A 24146-nucleotide genomic window follows, 5' to 3' on the forward strand; every position below is an offset into this window, starting at 1 on the left:
ATCACTCTTTAATATAGGAACTTGTCGCCACACTACTGTGAATTTAAATGATAGCAATCTAAAAAAATGAGTCATTTTTTTCGTCAATATTACACAAGCGATAAGGAAAATAATCTTTAAAATCCCTAAAAAACTAAATCTGAACTGCCAACTAAAACAGTTCCAAACAAAACCAAAGATCCACAACAAATCAGTCAAGTGAATAATTCAACGACTTAATCATTAAGAAAGTCATGACAGTCCTAAACCAGCCAAAACACACTACGCACAATATCTTTTAATTATCATCTAAATAACCCACATCAATGATTATTATAATAATATTAGTTTATGTTTTCCAGTCTACACTGAAAAAAATAGTGTCTGCAAAACTGTTGCAAACAATTTATTTGTGTTGAATTTAAACAAACAAATTAAATTTAAGAAAATTCAACTTAATTTGTTTGTTTAAATTCAACCTAAATAAATTGTTTACAACCACTTAACTTAAAAAAATTTAGTAAATACAAGGAATCATCTTTGAATATTTTTTTCAGTGTATACAGAGCTCTGACATCAAGAAGCGAATTACAACTAATGCAGGACATGATGAGAGACGAGCTTCATATACGGCTTTCTGAATGTCAATTCCAATCAAATGATCTTTTATCTCAACCCAGTCTTCCTCAAAGATGAAGAGCAGAACTCAAACAGAATCTCATGCATGAGGACAGGTCGAACCAGACCGCCTCCAGACTGGCAGATGTGCTGATGCTCAAAGGAATGAAAAATCTCTGCAGTAGAGATCACTGTTGATATATCCAGTCTATGACAACACTGCATGTGTGAGAGGAATATCTGATTAGGGAAAGTAACATTTTCTCAGTTGAAATGACTCAAATTTGATGCTTATATTAAAAACAAACTTTATATTTAATTCAAAATCTACAAGTTACTTATTCTTTGAATATAATACTCAATATCTGTGTATTAAGTGTATGCTTATTAGTGTTATTTTAAGCTACTATTGTACTTTTTAATTCACATTTTGGCCCATGTATGAAATTAAATAACAAAAGTGATTTTATATAAACATAAAATGGATAAAATGTGTCAACTTTGTGTGAATATCTTTTTAAAATATAAGTGAAATGAAATTATTCAGTGTATCAGATATATTTATGTAAAAATGAAAGAACATCTTAATTTGACTTGTACTCAAATTATATAAAGGAATAAGTGAACATCATCATAAAATATTATTAATAATATTAGATTTATTAACAAATAGATAAAACCTAGTGCTTAATAAAGCATATTAAGCATGAATGTTAAAAATAACAATGAATTAGTATTTAGGATCAAGTTGCGCTTTAACATGCTCCATTACTTTGTCTGCATGAAATTAATCTGACAAGTGATTTTACACACATAGAAAACATTAAATAAAAATAAAGCGACTACTTTAACATTTCAAATACCTTTGCACAAAAATGTCCTAAATATGAGTGAAATTATGTTAGTTCATCATTCAATGTATCAGATATATTTATGTAAAAATTAGATTATTCGGGGATAAAAAAAACAAACAAAAAAAAGACTTATTTTTGACCTGTACTTGATATATGATATTTTATATTAAGTAAGTTAAACCCAGTGGTTTGAAGAAGTATAAAGCATTTGAAGTATACATTTTGTAAAATAAAATAAAATAAAATAAAATAAAATAAAATAAAATAAAATAAAAGTAATAAAAGTTTTTTAATGAATAAATAAATAAATTAATTAAATAAAAATAAATAAACTAAATATATTAAAATAAAATAATTAAATAAAATAACAATTAATTAAATAAATTATTAAATAAATAAATATGTATATTTATTTACTTATTTAAACAATAAATATCCATAAATATACTCTTTTAATAAATAATTTTAGATAAATTCACTTAAATAAATTATTAAATTAATAAATTAAATTAAATTACAATTAATTAACGAAATTATTAAATATACTTTATTTATTTAATTTAAAAAATAAATAACATATAATATAATATAATATAATATAATAAATAATATACAAATATCCATAAATATACTCTTTTAATAAGTCTTCAAATGTGTCTTTTTCCAAATATGAAAACCTAGTGTTTAAAGCATAAAGCATATTAAGTATGCATTTTGAAAAATAAAATAATAATTATAATAATAGTTAATTAATTAATACATAAATTATATGAATTGATGAAAATTTCATTTTAAATTAAAATGAATAAATTAAAATAAAATTTATATATATTTATATATAAACAAGATTTTTTCAAACAAGATTTTTGCCATATAAACAATTGTTACAATGAATGACATTTTGTAAAGTATCTACTGTAAATCTTAGTAAATTTTAGTAATAATAATCATTATAAAATTTTATTATAAATTAATATAAAATAAAAAATATTAAATGGAACCCGTTCAACCTAAAAATATAGGAAAAAATATCCTAAAATATAGAAAAATCTCATTTAAAGCAATATTTCAGTACTGTTTTGATGCCTAAAAACCCCAGTTTGGTCTCTGACCCACATCCACTGCTCTCTCCACAGTGTTCTCATTCTGACACCACACTGCAGTGTTTTTCTCTGACCTGGTCGCATTTCTGGTGGAAAGTAGCAGACATCTCCAGCAGAGCACTCCTCTCGTCCAGCGCAGCGGCGAAAGCTTTCCACTCCTGCTCCAGCTGACCTGAGATCTGCTTGATCTGCTGCGACGCATAATGACCGGCCTCCAGCAGCCGGTTCCCCACAGACATGATGCGGTTTATGTTCACGTAAACATTCTGTGGGAAACAACGGGATAAAAAAAAATGACTATCACACACAGTGCTGAATGACATGAGAAATGAATGATGCTAAAAAAATCTGCTTTTCATTTTAAATATACAAATAATAAAAGAAAAGGTCTTGAAAAATCTCCTAATGCCCAATAACGGCATCGTTACACGTCTCCATCAACATCAGAAGATTTACCGCAGCTCAATATGCCTACATGCTCCTGCCTCTTTCAACAGGAAGTGATCAATACCTCTCCCTACAGTAATGGGGCTTTTTAAAGGAGGCCCCTAACAGGCCCACAGCTGGTGAACAGTAGCCCAAACAGGAAGCACTTAACAGGATCATTGTCTGATTCTACGATGAGTCACCAGCTCTAACACTGACAAGTGCAAACCATTACAAAGCTTATGCAAGCCAACTGTGAAATGCATACAGTTAAAGTCAGAATTATTAGACCCACTGCATATTTTTCCCTTAATTTCTGTTTAACGGGGATAAGATTTTTTCAGCACATTTCTAATCATGATAGTTTTAATAACTCATTTCTAATAACTGATTTATTTTATCTTTGCCATGATGACAGTACATAATAATCGACTAAATATATAATAAATAAATAATAATATAATAAATAACTTAACGTGTAATTTAAAAGCTTAACTGGGTTAATTAGTGAAGTTATGGTAATTAGGCAAGTTATTGTATAACGATGGTTTGTTCTGTAGACAATCAAAAACAATCTTGCTTAAGGGGGCAAATAATATTGACCTTAAAATGTCTTTTAAAAAATTAAAAACTGCTTTTATTCTAGCCAAAATAAAACAAATAAGACTTTCTCCAGAAGAAAAAAGATTATAGGAAATACTGTGAAAAATTCCTTGCTATGTTAAATATTAATAGGCAGTTATTTGAAAAAGAAAACAAAATTCAATAATTCTGATTTCATCTGTTTACACAGGCAAAACCAAATGAAAACCTGTGGCTCACAATACATTGAGATACATTATGAAGGAAAAAGGTCTGTGCAAGAAACTGAACATTATTATATCGCAGGTATGCACTGAAAACAAAAAAAGCTCTCTAATAAATTTTATTATTTTGAATAAACTACATTTTTTTTATTCAACTAAATAATTAAAAATTATACTGATTTTAAAACACACAACTAGATCCGCATCTTTTTTTTTTTAAAGGAGACGAATGGCAAATCCAGATTTCACCATTTCCAGATTCGAAAAGCTTTTGGGTAAAAAATGTTCCTTACAAACAAATTTCCATACCAACGTAATGAGCTGTGCTCTTATCGCGGAGAAATGGAAACAAAACCTTTGTTGCGGCACATTTATAAACGCAACACTGATGACCCATATCTCTGAACAATTCTTCTTCCTCCACTTAATTAAACCACGGTTGGCAACACACATGGCGTCTCTCTGCACACTGTAACAGGCAAAAAAGCTATATCTATAGCTATATAAGTCTTCGAAGCTATATCATGCATATTAGTGAAGTTGCATCTCGTTCACAATAGCGCGCGCTGATTGGTTCGAGCCAAGTCTTTCTCATGAATTAATGAACAGATGTGCTGAAAACTCAATGACATCACTTTGTACCGGCCGGTACAGACAGCCAATCTCCACACTGGAATTTACACAATAATCTCATGGTCGTGACGTAGCTTCGAAATTCCTTTTTAAACCGGAATGGACGAATTGTCTCTAAACAATGCAAAAACAATCCATTTTCACTTGTTAGCTAAATATATGCGTCCTAATAGTGTTTTTAGCAACGTGGGACCACACCTGTCAACAATGGGATGTGAAAATAAGGGATACATTTGATTCCATTAAATAACAGAGGTGTCACTTTATAAATGCACACATCTAACGTTATATGAAAGCATTCGATTGCTTTCCTAACTTTTAATGCTCATTTAGGACAAAATTAATTGTGTTTGTTTCAGCCAAAGCCCAAGTGAACCACACCTCTTCCAACCGGGCCAGAGCCGGCCAAGTGAACTGTGCCTGAGCCCGATTCAGAGCACTCACACTTCTCAAACGATCTGGGAAACGAGCCTGGGCAAGGTTCGGATAGCATACTGCGAGTACGCCCTAAAGGGCCACGAAACCCCCCTGACTCAGCAGGGTGTTTTCACAGCTCTAGTTTGAAAAAAGTCAGGAAAGTGGGTGTGTCCAGCTCTGTTTAGGTGGGAGTGTCGGGGGAGGGAAAGAGGGAAGGTTTTGCATAAAAATAAGAGTTTCCGTTTGAGCACACGCTGACTTTCACAGAAGCAAAACAAACACAGACACAGGGGAGAATGACAGTGACTGCATTTTAGGCATGTGCCGGTATCACATTTTCATGCTGCGATTAATTGATTGAGCTTTTATCACGGTATACGGTATTATCACGATATTGTAATTTTACTAGAGAAACAGGTAAAAACACAAAAAACTTCAGTTTCGTCAACTTAGTAACTTTAAGAACTTTTTAATTAACTAAAAGTACTTCAAACATTTAAATACAAATAAATATAAATAAAACAATACACAATATAAAAGTAAACTTGAGCAATTATATCAAAGTGAATGTGCAAAGGGAAACCGTCTTCGATCAGCAATCGTGGAATGAACTGCCAACTATTCCAGCATGTTTTATGCAGCAGATGCCTTTCCAGCCACAACCCAATATTGGAAATCACCCATACACACTCATTCACACACACTCATACACTACAGTCAATTTAGCTTATTCAATACACTATTCACTTAGCCTATATTCAATAATAAACATAACAAAAACTGCCTGCTAATGCATGGGTAAATCTTCAAAGGGAACAGTGTTACATTATAACCTTTCACCTCATCCTGCTTGCTGTTTCACTATCTAAACATTGAAAACATAATATAAGTCAAATTTGTTTCATTTTGATATTTGATTTACCCTGTCTCTTTTGCAGAATATGAGTTTTAATAACCAATAATGGCCATTATAACAGTATAACGTACATTAAATTTAAACGATAAAGGTAAGCAATCAGTCAATGTGCAGAATCAGTGTATGTGGTTACATAAATTTATATATTAGCTTTGCACTCAGCCAAAACAGTTAACTGAGAACAAGTGATTCAAAAGACAAAAGAATTGTTAGATAGAGACAACAAGATTAATTCAATATCACGTTTAACAACTATAGTGAGATGAGATTACCCAGCAGATGAACTGTCTGACATGCACTAAACTCTCACCTGGGGTTTATGCTTACCCGCTGAACTAGTGGCTGCAGCTCTGGGCAGAGAGTGTGTGGTCACGTGATTTGCGTTTTAGCCGTGTACTAGAATGAACAGAGAACTTTTCAGAATCGCTAAATGAAACGCCGGTGTATTTCCCGCGATTTCTCTGCGCCTCCCTTGCGTTTCTTCTCTCTGACTCTCGACTATTTTGACAAATACACACAGACGACGCACGCTCACACGAGTCCAAAATAGGAGTTTGTGATTGGGCCAGCCCAATGTCAATACCGAAATGAGCCAATGGGGTGCAGAGTGTCACATGGGCCGGCCCGGTCTGTCTGTCCGGGAAAAAAAGCATCTACTTTCAGAGAGTAACAGATCACAGCAGCGTCAATCAATAACGCAGAAAAAACGATAGGCTGCCTTTTATGGGCCGATCAAATCATAAGACGATGATCAGCTCGGCCCAAAAAGTACGTCGGCCCACCGGAAAAGTGCCCGGTCTGCCAGATGACAAGTACGCCCCTGCGTGTGAGGATTTTAGTGCGGTGGCAGCGGCGGCGCGCACACAAGGCTTCTACATGTGGGGATTGTTTACATCAGAGTGCGCATCAGTTCTGCGCAGCATATACGCAGTGTTTCTTCAAGCGGTTGATGGAAAATAAGCTAAGGCGCGTTCTAAGAATATAAATTCGGATCTATTATTTTTCACGGTATTTTGAAGTGCCCGCGATAACAATATCGTGCATATTCATTACCGTGATTTATCGCATTACCGAATACCGGCACAAGCCTACTGCATTTACATGGACATCAGTAGTCAAATTATTTGCCAAATTATACATTTTTTTACTTTAACTGCAGTTTGGCACTTTCACGTTCATTCAAGAACATTTCATGCATGCCCCCCATGACAAACGAGATATTGTATGCGAGGAACTGCTAGAAGAGTGTAATAATGGAATGTTTGATACCGCATGGCAAATGGGAAAGAAAAACAGTAATAGTTTGATTAAGGTGTTTACATGTTTACATTCGGAGAGCAGCATTGACAGCGGATCTTTGAGTCCATAATATTGTACTATAATATTGCAGTGATATTAACGTACTGTTAACATGGTAACTAAATCATTTTGACTAAGGTATGTCTTAAAAACTGAAAGAGTACTGCTGACGATACGAACTAACTTTGCCATCTGAATAAACAAACAAAGAACACCGATCACACGCACTTACCAAATCCGTAGAGACAGGACAATCAACACCAACTGGAGCCATGTCATTTTTAAAAGGAGACGAGCGGCAAATCGAGATTTCACCATTTCCAGATGCAAAAAGCTCTCGAGTAAAAATGTTCCTTACAAACAGAATTCTGTCGTGAGCATTGTAATCCACATGTGAGTCCAGCTGCGCTCTCATAGCGGGAAAATGAAAACAAAACCTTTGTTACAGTACATTTATAAACGCAACGCTGACGACCCATGTCTCTAAATTCTTGTTCTTCCACTTGTTTAGGCAACACAACGTGGCATCTCTCTGACATATGCACACTGTAACAGGTAATACTTTCTTCGAAGCTATCATGCATATTAATGAAGTTGTACCTCATTCACAACAGAGCGCGCAGATTGGTTTGAACCAAGTTTTTCTCATGAATTAATGCTGCACACTCAGTGACGTCACGATGTACTTGCAGGTAGAGATATCCACTCTCTACGCTAGATTACACGCAATCTAATCGCCGTGACGCAGCTTCAAAAAATAGTTTTGAATTTGAAACTATTTGAACGAACGAATTTGCTCAAAATAAGGCAAAAACAACAAATTTTCCCTTTTTTGTGAAATATATGTGTCCTAATACTGGTTTTAGCAGCTATTAATAGTGGGACTGTCGACAGCTCAAAAAATGTGTTTTGGTGTTTCGTGACCCTTTAAATAGCACAAAAATAAATGGCTTTACCTTGTGTAAACGTTAGATACAGGACGTAGGCAATGGCGCAGTGACATTGAGTGTTTACAGGAGATCATATTATTCCATCAGAAAAATCTTCTCACCATGCAGTTCATGGCGAAGTGATTGTGCTGGGTCTGCAGCTCCATGGCGTGAGGGTGGTTGTTACCGATCTCAGTGTATCCAGCCAGAAACAGCCCTTTATTGTGCATGATCCAGTCAAACATCTGCAGAGAAAGCACACATACACACACGTCATTAGGCTGGAAGCAGGTTCAGTGTATATATATATATATATATATATATATATATATATATATATATATATATATATATATGTGTGTGTGTGTGTGTGTGTGTGTGTGTGCGTGCGTATGCTAGTAAATGTAAGGTATATCCCTCTGGGTGCATGTATAAGCAGCACGTGTATGGTTGTGTTCATAATGCTGAAACGGATAAAAATAGAAAAGCATAAAAATGACCCGTTTTTCTCAGGAGCAAAGAATAGCTGCTGGTCTCCTAGCAACATGCAAATCTTCCCCCCACCATGAGAAACACTGGGATGAATTAGTGAGAGTCTCTGTCAGTATGTGTGTGAATATAACCACAGGGTTTGATTGGATTTAGAGTAGTAAATGTTACCTAGAAGGTTATGATAAGGGATTCAGGTAGAGCAGCAGCAAAGTTAAAATTGTGCTAGACAACAGAAAGCCCTTCTATTCTTATATATATATATATATATATATATATATATATATATATATATATATATATATATATATATATATATATATATTCTTAGTGGGTGCAACTAAATTTTGGCTGGTGCGACCATATTTTAAAATTAGAAGCACCAGTGCTACCAAGCAAAAAGGTTCATTTCGAGCCCTGTCTAGCAAGATTACTTTATAGTTAACGAAAAAAATGAAAACTAAAATTTAAAAACATTTTTGTTTACTAAAATAAAAGAAAAACGAGTTTTTTTAAAAACTAGAACTAGCTGAAACTGTATTGTGTACATACAAAACTAACTGAAACTAACTAAAATTCTACAAAAAACATCCTTCGTTTTCGTCTTTGTAAATGTATTTAATACATAAGCCTACTGTATGCCTTTTGGAAGTAAATCTATTTACTTTGCGCTGCAGATGTTTGACCCGTACGGGACTTCAGAGTCTGTAATCCTGCTGCCATTGGCCAGATCAAGCCAGTTCTCCTCCAGTCAGTCCTCACTGTTGCTTCCGCAACAAAAACGAGTGGACATGACAGCAGCACAATGAATACAGAGACTTAAAATGATTTCTTTAACACATTTGCGCCCAATAATGGTTTTTATTTCTGTATTAGTGATCACGAACAAATTGTTCTTTTAATCAGATCTTCTAAGTGAACCGGTTGAACTAGTTCCCCAAAACGAACTGAATCATTTGAAAGGATCTCCAATAAGCACTCTTATCCATAAACTACTTACTTTTTAACATGTCTAATACCCCCCTCAGACTCGAAATAAATCAATATATTCTGAGTTATTTAGTTATTAGAACAGTACACTGAGATAACCAATAATACTGTGCATGTGTGATTCAGCAGATGGTGAACCGAACACAAACAATACATGACAGCTTGCTGTGACTGAACTAAACTTGAATAACTGCAGCGCGGATAAACCGAGGGCTTAAATCAGAGGATCTGGTGAAATGTAAGTTTATTTGACTGAAAGTCGTAATGGAATTTAAATAAGTGAATCATGTTTTAGTTGGGTTGCAAAACCTAATTGTAGGAAACATTTCAGATCATGGTGATGTTTTAATGGACTGAAATAAGGATTGCTGACTGCTTATTTGTAATATGTTGAGTACAAACATGGGAAGATTGTACCAAAAGATCCGGTTCACATTAAAGATCTGAATTTTCCATCACTACTGTGTATCTAACCTCAGAAGCAGCCTTGCACACACATTTTACTTGAGGCAGCTATTTTGTGAGCTGTTGTATTTGAATTTGAGGATGGGTAGAAGGTAGTGGTAGATGATAGTGGTATGAAACGTAGCCTATCTATGGTTGAGTTTTTATTATCCAATATTTATTCTGATGATTTTGAATCTTGCACCTAACAAATATCATTATTTAGATAAAAGCCTCAAACTTATACTGAAACTAATAAAAACTAAACTAAAACTAAGCAATTTCAAAATATAGAAATCTGCCTCTAAAAACTAAATTAAAATTGAATTTGAAAACAAAATTAAACTAATGAAAAATCCAAAACTATTATACCCTTGCTGCCTAGTATCCTCCAAAACATTAAATATGGCTCTTACCTTCTCAGCGTCCTGCTCGAACAGCCTGAGCTGGAAGCACTGGTCCAGCTGCAGCTTCCGGATGTGCCAGGACTGGTGCAGGTTCTGCCTGGTGCTGTGCAGTTTCTCCAGCAGGGCTGTAATACGGGGCACCAGGCCCTGGGTGTCGGCATTGGGCTGCCCCTGCCCTTCCCTCTGCCCCGGCGGCACAGGCACAGTTCGGTTGGCGTAGCTCTCGCTGCTCTGAATCCTCTGCAGGAGCCTTTGACCCTCATTGTCCACCTCCTCCACCGGAGCCTTTATCACCCTCTTCTTCAAAGCCGCGTGCTCCTCTATCATCCGTCGGGCTCCATCTAAGTCCTGCGGTAAGTCTTTACGTGTCACCGTTTCATGCATCTCCTCTAGCCGGGCGAGCAGGTGCCGAGCGTTGCCTGTAAAGTCTTCGAAGGCCACACGGATTTCGATCCACTCTTCATGGTTGTAGTCCAGGCTGCCCTCAAAGTCAGCCGTCAACTGGGACGGATCCACCACCTTCGATAAGCCCTCCAAAGAAACCATTGTGGTCTGAAAGAAGACATGATCGAGGAGAACATAGGTGAGTGGGTCGTATAAACCACCTACAGCAACACACTTATGCCACTATATGTACACTAGTCACTTTCCTCAAACAATATGTGCTACTTAATATGATGATATATGCTTACTTCATCTCTTTTCGGCACAACAATCTCGCCACAATTTCATGCACACATAGAGTGCCTATAGAAAATCATCATATCTCTTTGAATTAATTAATTAATTCGCCTGAAATCAAATCACATTCCAACTTTTCCAGCCTTTGAAATGGTTTTGTAGCCTTCTAACCTGTGCCATTCTACAACTTTATCCCGAAGGTCTTTTGGAAGCAGGGTGTAATGTGAGTAAATGTGTAGATATTCACAGGGTATGATGATTTTCTGTATCTCCTTTGCACAATTTCATGTACAGTATTTATGGAAAGTTTTCATAGTCTCAGTTTGTGAATCAAGTCAACTCTTCATAGTAATATATGTTTGGTCAGATTGTTAACTGTTGTATAGCTCTGTAATAGCATATCTTATATTGTTGTATGTTTATATTTACTGTATGTACTATAAGTAGTATGTGGCACTGTGGTCCTGCGAGAGTTTACATTTTGTTTCATTATATGTTCATATTTATAGCAAAATTACAATGAAGCTGGAAGCAGAAATAAAAAAACAATAAGGGACAGAACAAATGAGGAGGCTTGTGAAGATTATAGGGCTGCAAAATGCATTGATTTAGGATTGACACCACTTTGTCATCAACCGCAATAGTCACTGAATGTGCGATATCAAGTAGGGATCAATGGTGACCAAGCACAACAGTTCAGGAGACACAAGTCAGAATTATTAAACCTTCTGAATTATTAGTCCCCGTTTATTTTTTTCCCCAATTTCTGTTTAACGGGGCAAAGATCTAAACATAATATTTTTAATAACTCATTTCTAATAACTGATTTATTTTATCTTTGTCATGATGACAGTAATTAATATTTGACTTGATATTTTTTAAGACACTTCTATACAGCTTAAAGTGACATTTAAAGGCTTAACTAGGTTAATAAGGTTAACTAGGCAGGTTAGGGTAATTAGGCAAGTTATTGTATAATGATGGTTTATTTTGGAGACAATCGAAAAGAACATATAGCTTAAAGGGGCTAATAATTTTGACCTTAAAATGGTTCATAAAAAATTAAAAACTGCTTTTATCCTAGCCGAAATAAAACAAATACAGCTTTCTCCAGAAGAAAACATATTATCAGACATACTGTAAAAATTTCCTTGCTCTGTTAAACATCATTTGGGAAATATTTTTTTAAAAATTCAAAGGGGGGGCTAATAATTCTGACTTCAACTGTTTGTGACTTGTATTATTTTACAAAGTTTAATAACAGAGTGAAAGTTTTTCATTTGCATGTTGTTTTAAGGTCTATTATGGTTATGGAAATATATGGAAACTTTTATTTCCGTTTGTTGATGTACTTCCTATCAGGTTTGTGATTGGCAGTGATCTACATGGCTTTGAAACACTCCAGTGTCCAAGTATTTATGTTTGTACTTGGTGAACAGTGGTGAAGAATGGTGTAGTGACAGTCACAGCCAGTCACAGTCATTCCTGTTGAGTATGTGAGTACAAGGGCCAATCAGCAGTGTTTAAGTACGTGCTCAAATGTTAGCGTAAAACAGATTTTAACATTACAGTACTGATTGGTACTCGAACTGAAACAGAGTATTGAGTAGGGGACGGGGCTTTGTTTTTTCGCATCATTCCCTTATAACAGATTAACAGGGGCGTGATTCCATGTCAACTGAGAAGGACCAAACGCAGAAGTAAATAGTTTTAAACAATTCGGTTTCAATTTTGGCTTCTAACGATTATGAAAAACTTTAATCGAGATAAACGATTATTGCATCATATACTTTTTATTGCATGTACACTTTTGATGCTCTGCAAAGCTCAGTTTCACGTGAAAATGACTAAAAGCATGTACTATAATGTAACGTTTTCAGCACGGGATGCGCATAATTCATTGATGTACATTCGAATCATTCATGTTTTTAAAAGCGCGAAAGAGAAAGAGATCACATGCTGTTGTGTGTGTGCGTGCTCAGCCTCAGAGACGAGCACAGCACAGCACACACATCGAAAGTCATCTTAATGTGAGCGCTTTAATGCAAATTTGTGTCAAAACGCAGTGTTTAGCGATTTTTCATATTAACCCTCATTTGTGTAATAAACAAACAAGTCGAGATTCAAAAGACATGTGAAAGAGAAACCATTAATCAGAACCGCACTGCTCTTAAAGTAACAGCACACAATATTCCGCCTGCCGACTGTTTTCATTAATCAAACAACCAAAGGAGAAAATCACTCACTGCTCTTCACTAAAGGACTTTTGTAGCTATTATTAAAGCTTTGTCTCTTACAGTGAAGATGCTTAAAGCCCAGTTTGTTTCATATTTTTATTCTATTGTATTTATTTCCCTTTCCTTATTTACAGGGAGGAAAATAACTGTATAAATACAGTTGAAGTCAGAATTATTAGCCCTCCTGAATTTTTAAGGACCCTTTTTCCCCAATTTCTGTTTAATGGAAAGAACATTTTTTTTCAACTCATTTCTAAACATAATAGTTTTAATAACTCATTTCTAATAACTGATTTATTTTATCTTTGCCATGATGACAGTACATAATATTTTACTAGATATTTTTCAGGATACTAGTATTCAGATTAAAATGCAATTCAAAGGCTTAATTAGGGTAATTAGGCAAGTCATTGTATAACAGTAGTTTCTTCTGCAGAAAATCAAAAAATTTATTGCTTAAGGGGGCTAATAATATTGACCTTAAAATATGTTTCAAAATATTTAAACCTGCTTTTATTCTAGCTAAAATAAAACAAATAAGACTTCCTCCAGATGAAAAAATATTCTAGGAAATACTGTGAAAAATTCCTTCCTCTGTTAAACATCATTTGGGAAATATTTATAACTTTTTTTTTTTTATTCACAGGAAGGCGCATAATTTTGACTTCAACTGATAATTGTTTTGAATAAACATGATTACAATTATGACCAAAATAATCAAGATTATGATTTTTCCCATAATCGAGCAGCCCTACTAAATAGTCAGAATTTAATTGAAGATTACCAAAACAAACATTACAGTGAATTAACTTGTACCGACTGTTCACCTAAGGCACTTGTGTCAATTACAAGGCCAGTGGGCCAAATGCGGCCCGTCAAAACATTTAACCAGGCCCGACAACAAGTTTTGGTAATGAAGTTCAAGTGGCCCGCGCTCGCTTTAAATACAAGGTCTGGGATCATTACAATATTGAGACGCAGGTGGTGCTGTTGCGCTTCACCCTGCTCTTTAATTTAGACGTTAGCATAACGTTATGCTAAATGTAAACAAGGTAAAATATTTCTGGGACTAGCACAATGGCAAAAAAAAACGCAAAGTGGACAGAGAATTTCGACAATTTCAACCAAGGTGGGAATATTTATTCATTTATTTATTCATGTATTACAAGTGTCCTTTGAAGCAACATAATCGAAATAATACAATTTCTTACCATTTATTTTTATTTAGGCTACCATTTATCTATAATAGCCCAATAATAAATATATTGCTTTAATTTTGTCCTCTAAAATCCACAAGTTGAGTTGTAGGCATCGACAGTTGGCATGGATTATTTCATGATTAGCTTGCCTTTTTAAAGCTAAAACAATAGGTTTAATAATACAATATCAGAAGCCATCTGTTGCTTGTTACAATGTGGTATATCAGTTGTTGGCTTCTTGTTTTATTATCAGTTTTTCTGAATATGAAATTGTTTTTAAAGTAGACTACTGTTCTATGCTAGCCTACTGTCCTGTTTTATGCTTATATTGGTTAGAGACCTTTATGTTTTGATATAGATAAAAGCCGCTGTGACACGATGTGACAAATTAAAATTAAACGTAAAACCTTGCTATTTTGATAAATGTGATTTAATGAAGTGTAAGAGATGTAATACACTTGTTAATACACTTTTATTTTCTCCAATAAATCCATTTTTAAAATGTGCATGTCCGGCCCCTGACTTCATTCACAACACTCAGTGTGGCCCTTACCAAGTTTGGATTTGACACCCCTGACCTAAGGAATAACAATGTGGCTAGCAATATAAACATGTACATTTTGATTTAACGCAAACTATAAAGCATTCAGCTACGAAAAAGGCATTTGTAGCTCTTTACAAATATTAATAGTATTAGATTTTTACAGGTGAAGACTATGCTCTTTTTCATTTGATTCAGTTCATGAAGCTGAATCTCCAGAAAAGAAAAAAAAACAAGCATTTATTTCCATCTTTGTTCTGACTGCTGCATTTAAGTTATGCGCGTATTATATTTCATGCAGAAGCACTTTCCAACAAAACCACCCCAATCATTGATTACTTTCCAAATAGAGCTATTCAGGTCACTTGATGGATTTTTGTGTTCATATCACAATATATAAATCGCAGAAATACAAAATATCGCACTGTCAGTTTTTTCCAACATCGTGCAGCCCTAATGAAGATTAATCCATACGCACAGTTGCAGAAATGCATATTATGACTTAGCGATGTCCTGAATCCTGTGTGAATTGATGCAGGCTCCGTTAATGACCAGTAAGGCGGGACATCTATTTTTAACCAGGGGCATAAATCTAATTTCATACAGGCACTCTGGGACCGCCTGAGGTCCAAGCTACCTAGAGACAGGCAGACTCCCAGCGTGAAGCCTGAGGGCGTCAGAAAGGCCGAATTCACCACCACTGCTGTAACACCAACCACACTAGAACTAAAAATCTCAACTACGTAAAGCAGAAAAGAGCCTCTGGTGATATGTAAATCTGTATATAAATGCATGTTAATGTGTGTTTGTGAAGTTTTTAAACTAATACACTAGGTTGTGTGGTGTGTGGTGATACTATCTGAATTTTGAACAATGCGCAAGCTAACATTATTGTGTATGTTGAAAGTCCAAAGTAATTGATTGTGTTCATTCATTCATCCATCCATTCATTTTCCTGCAGCTTAGTCTCCACAGTGGAATGAACCGCCAACTATTCCAGCATCTGTTTTACACAGCAAATGCCCTTCCAGCTGCAACCCAGTACTGAGAAACACCAATAAACAAACACACACTCATACACTACGGCCATTTTAGTTCATTCAATACCGCATGTCTTTGGACTGTGAGGGAAACCGGAGCACCCGGAGGAAACCCACTTGAACACGGGGAGATCATGCAAACTCCACACAGAAATGCCAACTGGACCAGTCAGGACTCGAACCAGCGACCTTCTTGCTGTGTCTAACCACTGAGCCACTGTGCTGCCTCTAATTGGTTATGTAATGAAGCCTATTAGAATGCAGTTTGAATGACCTTATAGTTCAAGTTATGAAAGCAAACAAGATCCCTGTGTGGGTTTTCTGCTTTTCAAAATGTAACCCCTGCTGGTGAAATGAGTCAGAATGTGCAGCACATGGGCTAACTGTGAGCTACGAGGGTCAGTATAAGATTCTGATGGTGTGATAAGCATAGATAAAAATATCACGGTATTGTGATTATTGCTCTAAAATATGTCTGGGTAAAAAAAATATATATTTTCCCCATTGAACACAATACATTTTATTTTAAGAAACATTTATAATATTTTGGAGCAGTAAACATGTCAGGCTAAAAACTTAAATCAATCATTGACTTCTGCTACTTTTGTTGGTTTCAAAAACATTGATTTCTTTACTTGAAAAGGGAGATCTTTCTTTTCTTTGGATATAAAGTAAAGCACTGCACTGTTTAGCCCTAAAACATGCTGGATGTTGATTTAATTAGTACACCTAAATTTATATGTTAGGGAAGAACAGGGCTGGGCGATTTGGCAAAAATGCAATCTCGATAATTATTTTCTATATTGAACGATAATGATATAAATTTCGATATAAGTTGTTAATGCCTCCAGAGTTAAAAAGAGAATTGCAACAATGACTGAAGCCACAAAAATTAGAGGGTCCATTAAAGGTGCAGTAGGTGAACTGCTTAAATGCTAACCGGTTAGCATAACTTCTTTCAAATACAATCCCTCCGCTGTCATCCAAAGCCACACCTTCTGAACTCTCGAACACGCAAATTAAAGATGACAGAGAAACAAGATTGTCAGTTAGAAAACTTTATAGTACTTTATATTACTACAATTTCCAATGAAAAACTGTATTATATCTAGCACGTTTTCAGTTAGGTTGTAGTTAGCAAGCAAAACTTGTCATCACTCTCTCATCAGTCTCACTCTCTTACGCGCTTTGTCCTAAAGCGACTACTGTATGCTTAGTGGTGGGCAGGAGGCATGCAGTTATTACACTTATTACTAAGCCATACTTGCATGCTATTTCAGACCGAATATTCAGTGTAGCATAGTGAACAATATAGAGAGCGCGTCACAGGTTGTCATTGTTCAAAAATGAATCAATGTGAATATAAAACCAACTTCAGCTCAGTAAAGCAGGCTAGGCGGAATAGCACTGTTTACTGATGTTTTGTTGTTAAACTAAATGAAAATCTACAATATTATTGCTGTAAAAGGTCCCTTCTGGTCCCTCACATCAATCTTTCGCCAGGAGATTTCAGTGGCTGAACAACACTTCTGTGCATATAACCCATTTGTAAGACGATACAATCAACATAAGCTTTGTGTAACTAAAATACTTTTATAACAGAAGATTATCTTTCTCAAAGAAATACATCAGCCATGGTGTCGTCCTTCCTCCAGCGTGCAATACTAACTCCAATATTGATTCAGGATTTTAAAAAGTTTGGATTCAGCATTTGTTTTTAGCGCTGTCACTTGTGTCCATGTGACCTGTATGAACGCGCATCAGCGAATCTGTGTGAACGGGTGCACAGTTGTTCAAATCTACATTTGTTGATAGACAGTTTGTGCTACTTATCAGAATTATGGGAATTATCGGCCTGACAATATTGAATTGGATGAACATTTTTTAGTCTTATGCCTTACCCAGAATATAAAAATACATTTAGATCATTTACTTTAATCTTTACTATTGGAAGTGAAGAGACTTTCAACCAGCACAACAAAAAATGTTTCTGAAGACAATCACCTACTGCACCTTTAAATGGCATAACATTTTTGGCCAATACATTTTCAGTGGCCGAAAATTCGATACATCTCTAATATCAACACTTTTATTTTCCATTGTTGTCTGCTGTGTGATTGGCTGTTAGATCAATACAGAGTAAAAAAAAGTCCAGAGCGTATCGTCCTAAATTTGATTGCGATTTGATATAATATTGTTTATCGGCCCAGCCCTAGGGAAAAATATATATAAAAAAAGCTAAATTCAAACATAAAATGTGAGAAATTTTGTTGAAATTTTGTAGTTTGTATTTTTTCTCCCAATATTTTGCATGAATTTAAATGTATTATCTTTCTATTTCTAAATATGTTCTGTGACTAAAATATTACTTTAATAAATACATCTGTTCAATAAATCTGTTTTGTTTAAATAAACCAACACTTATTACCCATATTCACTGAGAATTTGATAAAAATATTCATTTTCAAAATAGGGTGTTGCCATTTTGGAATGAAAATTCCAATAGAACAACAGCATATTATAAGTCTGTAAAATAAACTATTAAAAGTGCTGATGATTGTGATAGTAAGTGTTGTATTGTCGTCTTTCAGGTTGTATCTCAGCTTTAATGCGCCTTTTAAATAAATGAATAAATAAAAACCAAAGCAGCTACTTGCCATCATGACAGCAATGAGATCCAATGGACGGCTGATCCCTTTCACCCCAAAATGGCGGAATCACGAGGCTGTTGCTGGGCGCTGCTGTTGCAATGGAGCGTTCTATTGAGTGCCGCCCTTTGGTGATTCTAAGTTCTTTACTTTTAGAACAGGGCAAAGTCCTTTTAAGGCCAGTCATTTCACTCGGTGGCCATCTTTGAAACGCCTCTTGGGCAGTATGCTCGGGAATTCTGTTTGAATGGGGAAACACCAAATTCTCCACAATTGCTTACCAAGCTTACGATTACATTTCATATTATGAATAACTAATAAAATTAAACAACAACTGTCTGTTTAGTTTTATTTCTAAATGTTCATATCACACAAAATCTGCAGAAACTCAAGTCTGGTCCGAGCCCCTCCCCCTGTTTATTGTCATACTATAGCGATCGTTAATTGGCTCCTGTACAAAAAGGCAGGCTATATTCGCTATATAGCAATGGCTGATTGGCTCCTGTAGTAGAAGGGGGGGCTTCACTCGCCATATTGACAGTTACACTTTTCCCTATTCAAAAGTATACGAGTGACACGTCTTGTGTATTCTATAGTCTTTGTACAGGGGCCAATCAGCGATTGCTATATGGCGAATAAAGCCCGCCTTCTAGTACAGGAGCCAATCAGCGATCGCTATAAAATGACAATTCTCCAGGGAAGGGGCTTGGACCAGACGTGAGTTTCTGCAGATTTTGTGTGATACGAACATTTAGAAATGAAACTAAAGAGACAGATGTTTCTCGCTAAGCATGCAAATGTAATCGCAAGCATGGCAAGTAGTTTTGGAGAATTTGAAGTTACCCCATTCAGACAGAATGCCCGAGAATACTGCCAAAGAGGCGTTTCAAAGATGGCAGCCAAGTGAAATGACTTGCCTTAAATAGGGACTTTGCTATAGTCTGACAATACTTCGGGGGAGGGGTTCAGACCAGACATGAGTTTCTGCAGATTGTGTGTGATTTAGATGTTTAGAAATGAAACTAAAGGGACAGTTGTTTAATTATATTTGTGATTCCTAATATGAAATTCAATGGTAAACTTGGCAAGCGGTTTTAGAGAATTTGATGTTTCCCCATTCAGACAGAATGCCCAGACATACTGCCTGAGAGGAGTTTCAAAGATGGCCGCCAAGTGAAATGACTTGTCTTAAAGGGACTTTGCTAATATTTTGAATGGGCTTCAATGTATACATCCAGCTATCTTTTTATAATTCTGTTACTTACATTTTCTGTTAATTTGTTTTTATTTGTCCACTTATAACACTGATATGAGCACAGTCACTCACAAAAGGCATAAAAAAAACATCAATTTTTCAATTAATGTATTTGCTGCTCATATTTTATTAGTCTGCTCTACCTCAGTGCACTAAAAAGCACTATTCTTTTCACAGCTAAATAAATGGACAGGAAAAGGAAAACAAAAGTGTGTGTGAGAGTGTGTTTTCTCAAAGCCGTAAGAGCGGAGGTGTGCATCTCTATTGTGAATTCAAGGTAAACATCCTATTGATCAGCTCCAGTCTTTCACAGACACACGTCCGCATCAACACGCTGCCCATTAGTCCATTAGCCACAATGAGAATCATCCCAGGTATGAAGCGCATTTGCTTGATTTTCTGCCTTCTGCTCATACTTTGTTGTTCGGTAATTATGAGAAATGTGGCGTGTCATGAGCAGTGGGCGAGATGAGAGCTCGCAGCCGTTCCTATGACAGATTCCTTGACCCTGCCCACCACAAACATCTCATCATGTGTTCAGCTCAACACTTGTGTGGACTTTATATGGACCAGCAGATGGCAGGGAGAAGAGCTTCTGATCCTCCCACTGCAAGCCATGCACAGTTATCATCGCATTTGGATGGAAATAAAAAAAGTGGTCAAATAAAGACTGAACAGTAAACAGAATAAAGGACAACAGTGGACTAAAGCACTGGCATATTAGCATTCTGAGCTGTTGGATAAAGATGTGGTAAAATGGCTATTTTCAAAAACTCGATTTCCTTAGTCATTGCAGTTCTGAAAATTAGCCTCAAAGTGGCAGGGATTACAGATGTATAGTGCATCCAGAAAGTATTCATAAAAAAATGTGGAAAAAGTGAAACGTTATGTTACAGCCTTATTCCAAAATGGATTCAATTCATTTATTCCCTCAAAATTCTACACACAATACTCCATAATGAAAATGTGGAAAAAAAAAAAAGTTTTTAAAATTGTTGCAAATTTATTAAAAATAAAAAAACTTGAAAAATCACATGTACATCAGTATTCACAGCCTTTGCCGTGAAGCTCTAAATTGAGCTCAGGTACATTCTGTTTCCAATGATCATTCTTGAGATTCAGCAGCTACATTGGTGTTCACCTGTGGTCAATTCAGTTGATTGGACATGATTTGAAAAGGCAAACACCTGTCTATATAAGGCCCCAGGGTTGACAGTGCATGTCAAAGCACAAACCAAGCATGAGGACAAAGGAACTATCTGTAGACCTCTGAGACAGGATTGTCTCGAGGCACAATGCTGGGGAAGGTTACAGAAAAAAATTCTGCTGCTCTGTAAGTTCTAATGAGTGCAGTGGCCTTCATCATCCGTAAGTGGAGGATGTTTGGAACCACCAGGACACTTCCTAGAGCTGGCCGGCCATCTAAGCTGAGTGATCGGTGGAGAAGGGTCTTAGTTAGAGAGGTGATCAATAACCCGATGGTCACTCTGTCTGAGCTCCAGCGTTCTTCTGTGGAGAGAGGAGAACCTTACAGAAGAACAACCATCTGTGCAGCAATCCACCAATCAAGCCTCTATGGTAGAGTGGCCAGACAGAAGCCATTCCCAGCCTGGAATTTGCCAAAAGGCATCTGAAGGACTCTCAGACCACAAGAAACTAAATTCTCTGGTCTGATGAGAATAAAATTGAACTCTTTGGAGTGAACACCAGACGTTAAGTTTGGAGAAACCCAGGCACCACTCATCACCAGGCTAATACCATCCCTTTAGTGAAGCATGGTGGTGGCAGCATCTTGCTGAGGGGATGTTTTTCAGCAGCAGGAACTGGAAGACTAGTCAGGATAAAGGGCAAGATGAATGCAGAAATGTACAGAGACATCCTGAATTCAGAGTGCTCTTGACCTCAGATTGGAGCGAAGGTTTATCTTCCAGCAGGACAATGACCCAAAGCACACCAAAATATCAATGGACTGGCTTCACAACAACTCGGTGAATGTCCTTGAGTGGCCCAGCCAGAGCCCAGACCTAAATCCTATTGAACATCTCTAGAGAGATCAGAAAATGGCTGTACACCATCGCTTCCCATCCGACCTGATAGAGCTTGAGAGGTACTGCAAAGAGGAATGGTCCAAAATTCCCAAAGACAGGTGTGCTAAGCTTGTGGCATCATATTCAAAAAGACTTGAGGCTGTAATCGCTGCCAAAGGTGCATCAACAAAGTATTGAGCAAAGGCTGTGAATACTGATGTACATGTGATTTTTCAGGTTTTTTATTTTTAATAAATTTGCAACAATTTCAAAAACTCTTTTCACTTTGTCATTATGGGGGATTGTGTGTAGAGTTTTGAGGAAATAAATGAATTTAATCCATTTTGGAATAAGGCTGTAACAAAAAATGTGGAAAAAGTGAAGCGCTATGAATGCACTGTGTGTATGTATATATATATATATATATATATATATATATATATATATATATATATATATATATATATATATATGTATATGTATATATACATATACATGTATATATATATATATATATATATATATATATATATATATATATATATATATATATATATATATATATATATATATATATATATATATATATATATATATATATATATATATATATATATATATATATATATATATATATTCTACTACATGCACTGTTACCTGGTGCCCTTACTTTTCCTTCACTATTTGGCATAGAATAGAGCAGACTTGATGTAGTGAATAATTCACTGTCATCCACATCACAGCACCGCACATTGATCTTCTTGGTGTTATGCACAGTTGCCACGGAAACAAACGATTTCTACGTCCAAGGACGTGACGTGAAGCTCAGAGCAGAAGAAGATTTATTTTTTCTATTGATAATTACGATGTCGCCAGCTTCCTATCAGTCTTTATCAGATACCTGTGTAATCATGATTTATTCATAGAGATTTCAGATACTAATTATTATACAATCGAAAACATCATTCAGTTTAATCACACTGGAAATTTCTGCAGCTGTGACATGAGCCATCACTTTTTTTTTCCACATGTGTCATCAAACCAAACACACACACACACAAAAGCTTTTCCTCCTATAAAAACAAACACAAGCTTTGCACTGTGACAGATCCGTGACCGAAAACAAAGTTGCACCAACACCTTGTAATCGAGCCGCTTCAGTAGAAAACAACTGCAGAAAAACAGGCCAAAAAAGCATTTCTGCTGCATACACATTTACATTCATCCTGTCAACCCACACACACACACACACACGAGAGAAACAGAACATCAACACCCACACACTCCCACTCGACCCACTCTTTACTCGCTCACACCAACACAGATCGCATGTCACAGACAAACCCGCAGATGATTAATTATTAAGATGAAAAAGAAAATGCAGCGGCGAGGCCATTTTACTGGACATTTCAGAGGAATAATCTGCTGTTTTACAAAACGTGTAACGGCGCACAAAAATGAAGGATCAAGTCATGGTTTATCTGAGCGAGACACTAAACTAAAATACGCTCTTTATATATAGTTGATTAATTAAACTGTGGCTCTGTCATTAAATACATTCAATTAATACTATAATTACTATCTCAGATAATGATGTAAACGTATAGGGGGGCATATTATATGTAGTATACTGTAGTAATGAGCAACTTACTACAGATTCCAGAATATTCAATTAAACTGCTATATATTTTTATATACAGCTACAAATACATTTGAGAGATTGCTTGGGATTCTCAAAGGCTGTTTTGATGTTTGAGTAAAAGCGTTTTTGTTTTATTCAGTCAACTTTATACTGACATTTCTTCCAAAAAAAAAAAAAAACAAGAATAAATGTTTTCATTTTTGCATAAAATTACATTGGGGTATACGCACAGGGACTTTTAATTTCAGCCAGCCAGCCTTAGCGCTTCCGGTGAACTGTCTTTCCATTATAAAATTCCCACGTTTAAGATTTCTTTACAAATTAGGGATCTTCACTGCCTGATATGACATAAAGTAGGTCTCGAACTTTACAAGAAGCACTGCATTGAATTCCATTTCCCCCCATCCTGTCTCTAAAATATGACAGGTTTACCTCAGTGTTTTCAATGGAGTTTCTGCACTAGCCTGCTGATACTGACGGCGCTAGTGGTTAAACAGTATTTTTTATCTGGTTTTACGCTTTAACAACTAACTGGATGCTTAAGTCTATTTAACTGAATGTTTTGT

The 24146-nt window shown here is 35.7% G+C and overlaps 1 protein-coding gene across 7 annotated transcripts in view; it reads right to left on the minus strand.

Moving 5' to 3' along the window:
* The window catches only part of trioa (trio Rho guanine nucleotide exchange factor a), a 235153-nt gene that overhangs the window by 113580 nt on the left and 97427 nt on the right, over positions 1-24146 (minus strand). For all 7 annotated transcript variants that reach the window (XM_056479284.1, XM_056479283.1, XM_056479282.1 and 4 more), the window contains 3 exons: positions 10320-10862; positions 8103-8225; positions 2629-2820 (listed from right to left, as the gene is read on the minus strand). In XM_056479284.1, the coding sequence (XP_056335259.1) occupies positions 2629-2820; positions 8103-8225; positions 10320-10862 (858 nt within the window). The remainder of the gene's footprint in view (positions 1-2628; positions 2821-8102; positions 8226-10319; positions 10863-24146) is intronic.

This window comes from Danio aesculapii, chromosome 19 (genome assembly GCF_903798145.1).
Source record: "Danio aesculapii chromosome 19, fDanAes4.1, whole genome shotgun sequence".
In the NCBI taxonomy this organism is placed as follows: Eukaryota; Metazoa; Chordata; class Actinopteri; order Cypriniformes; family Danionidae; genus Danio; species Danio aesculapii.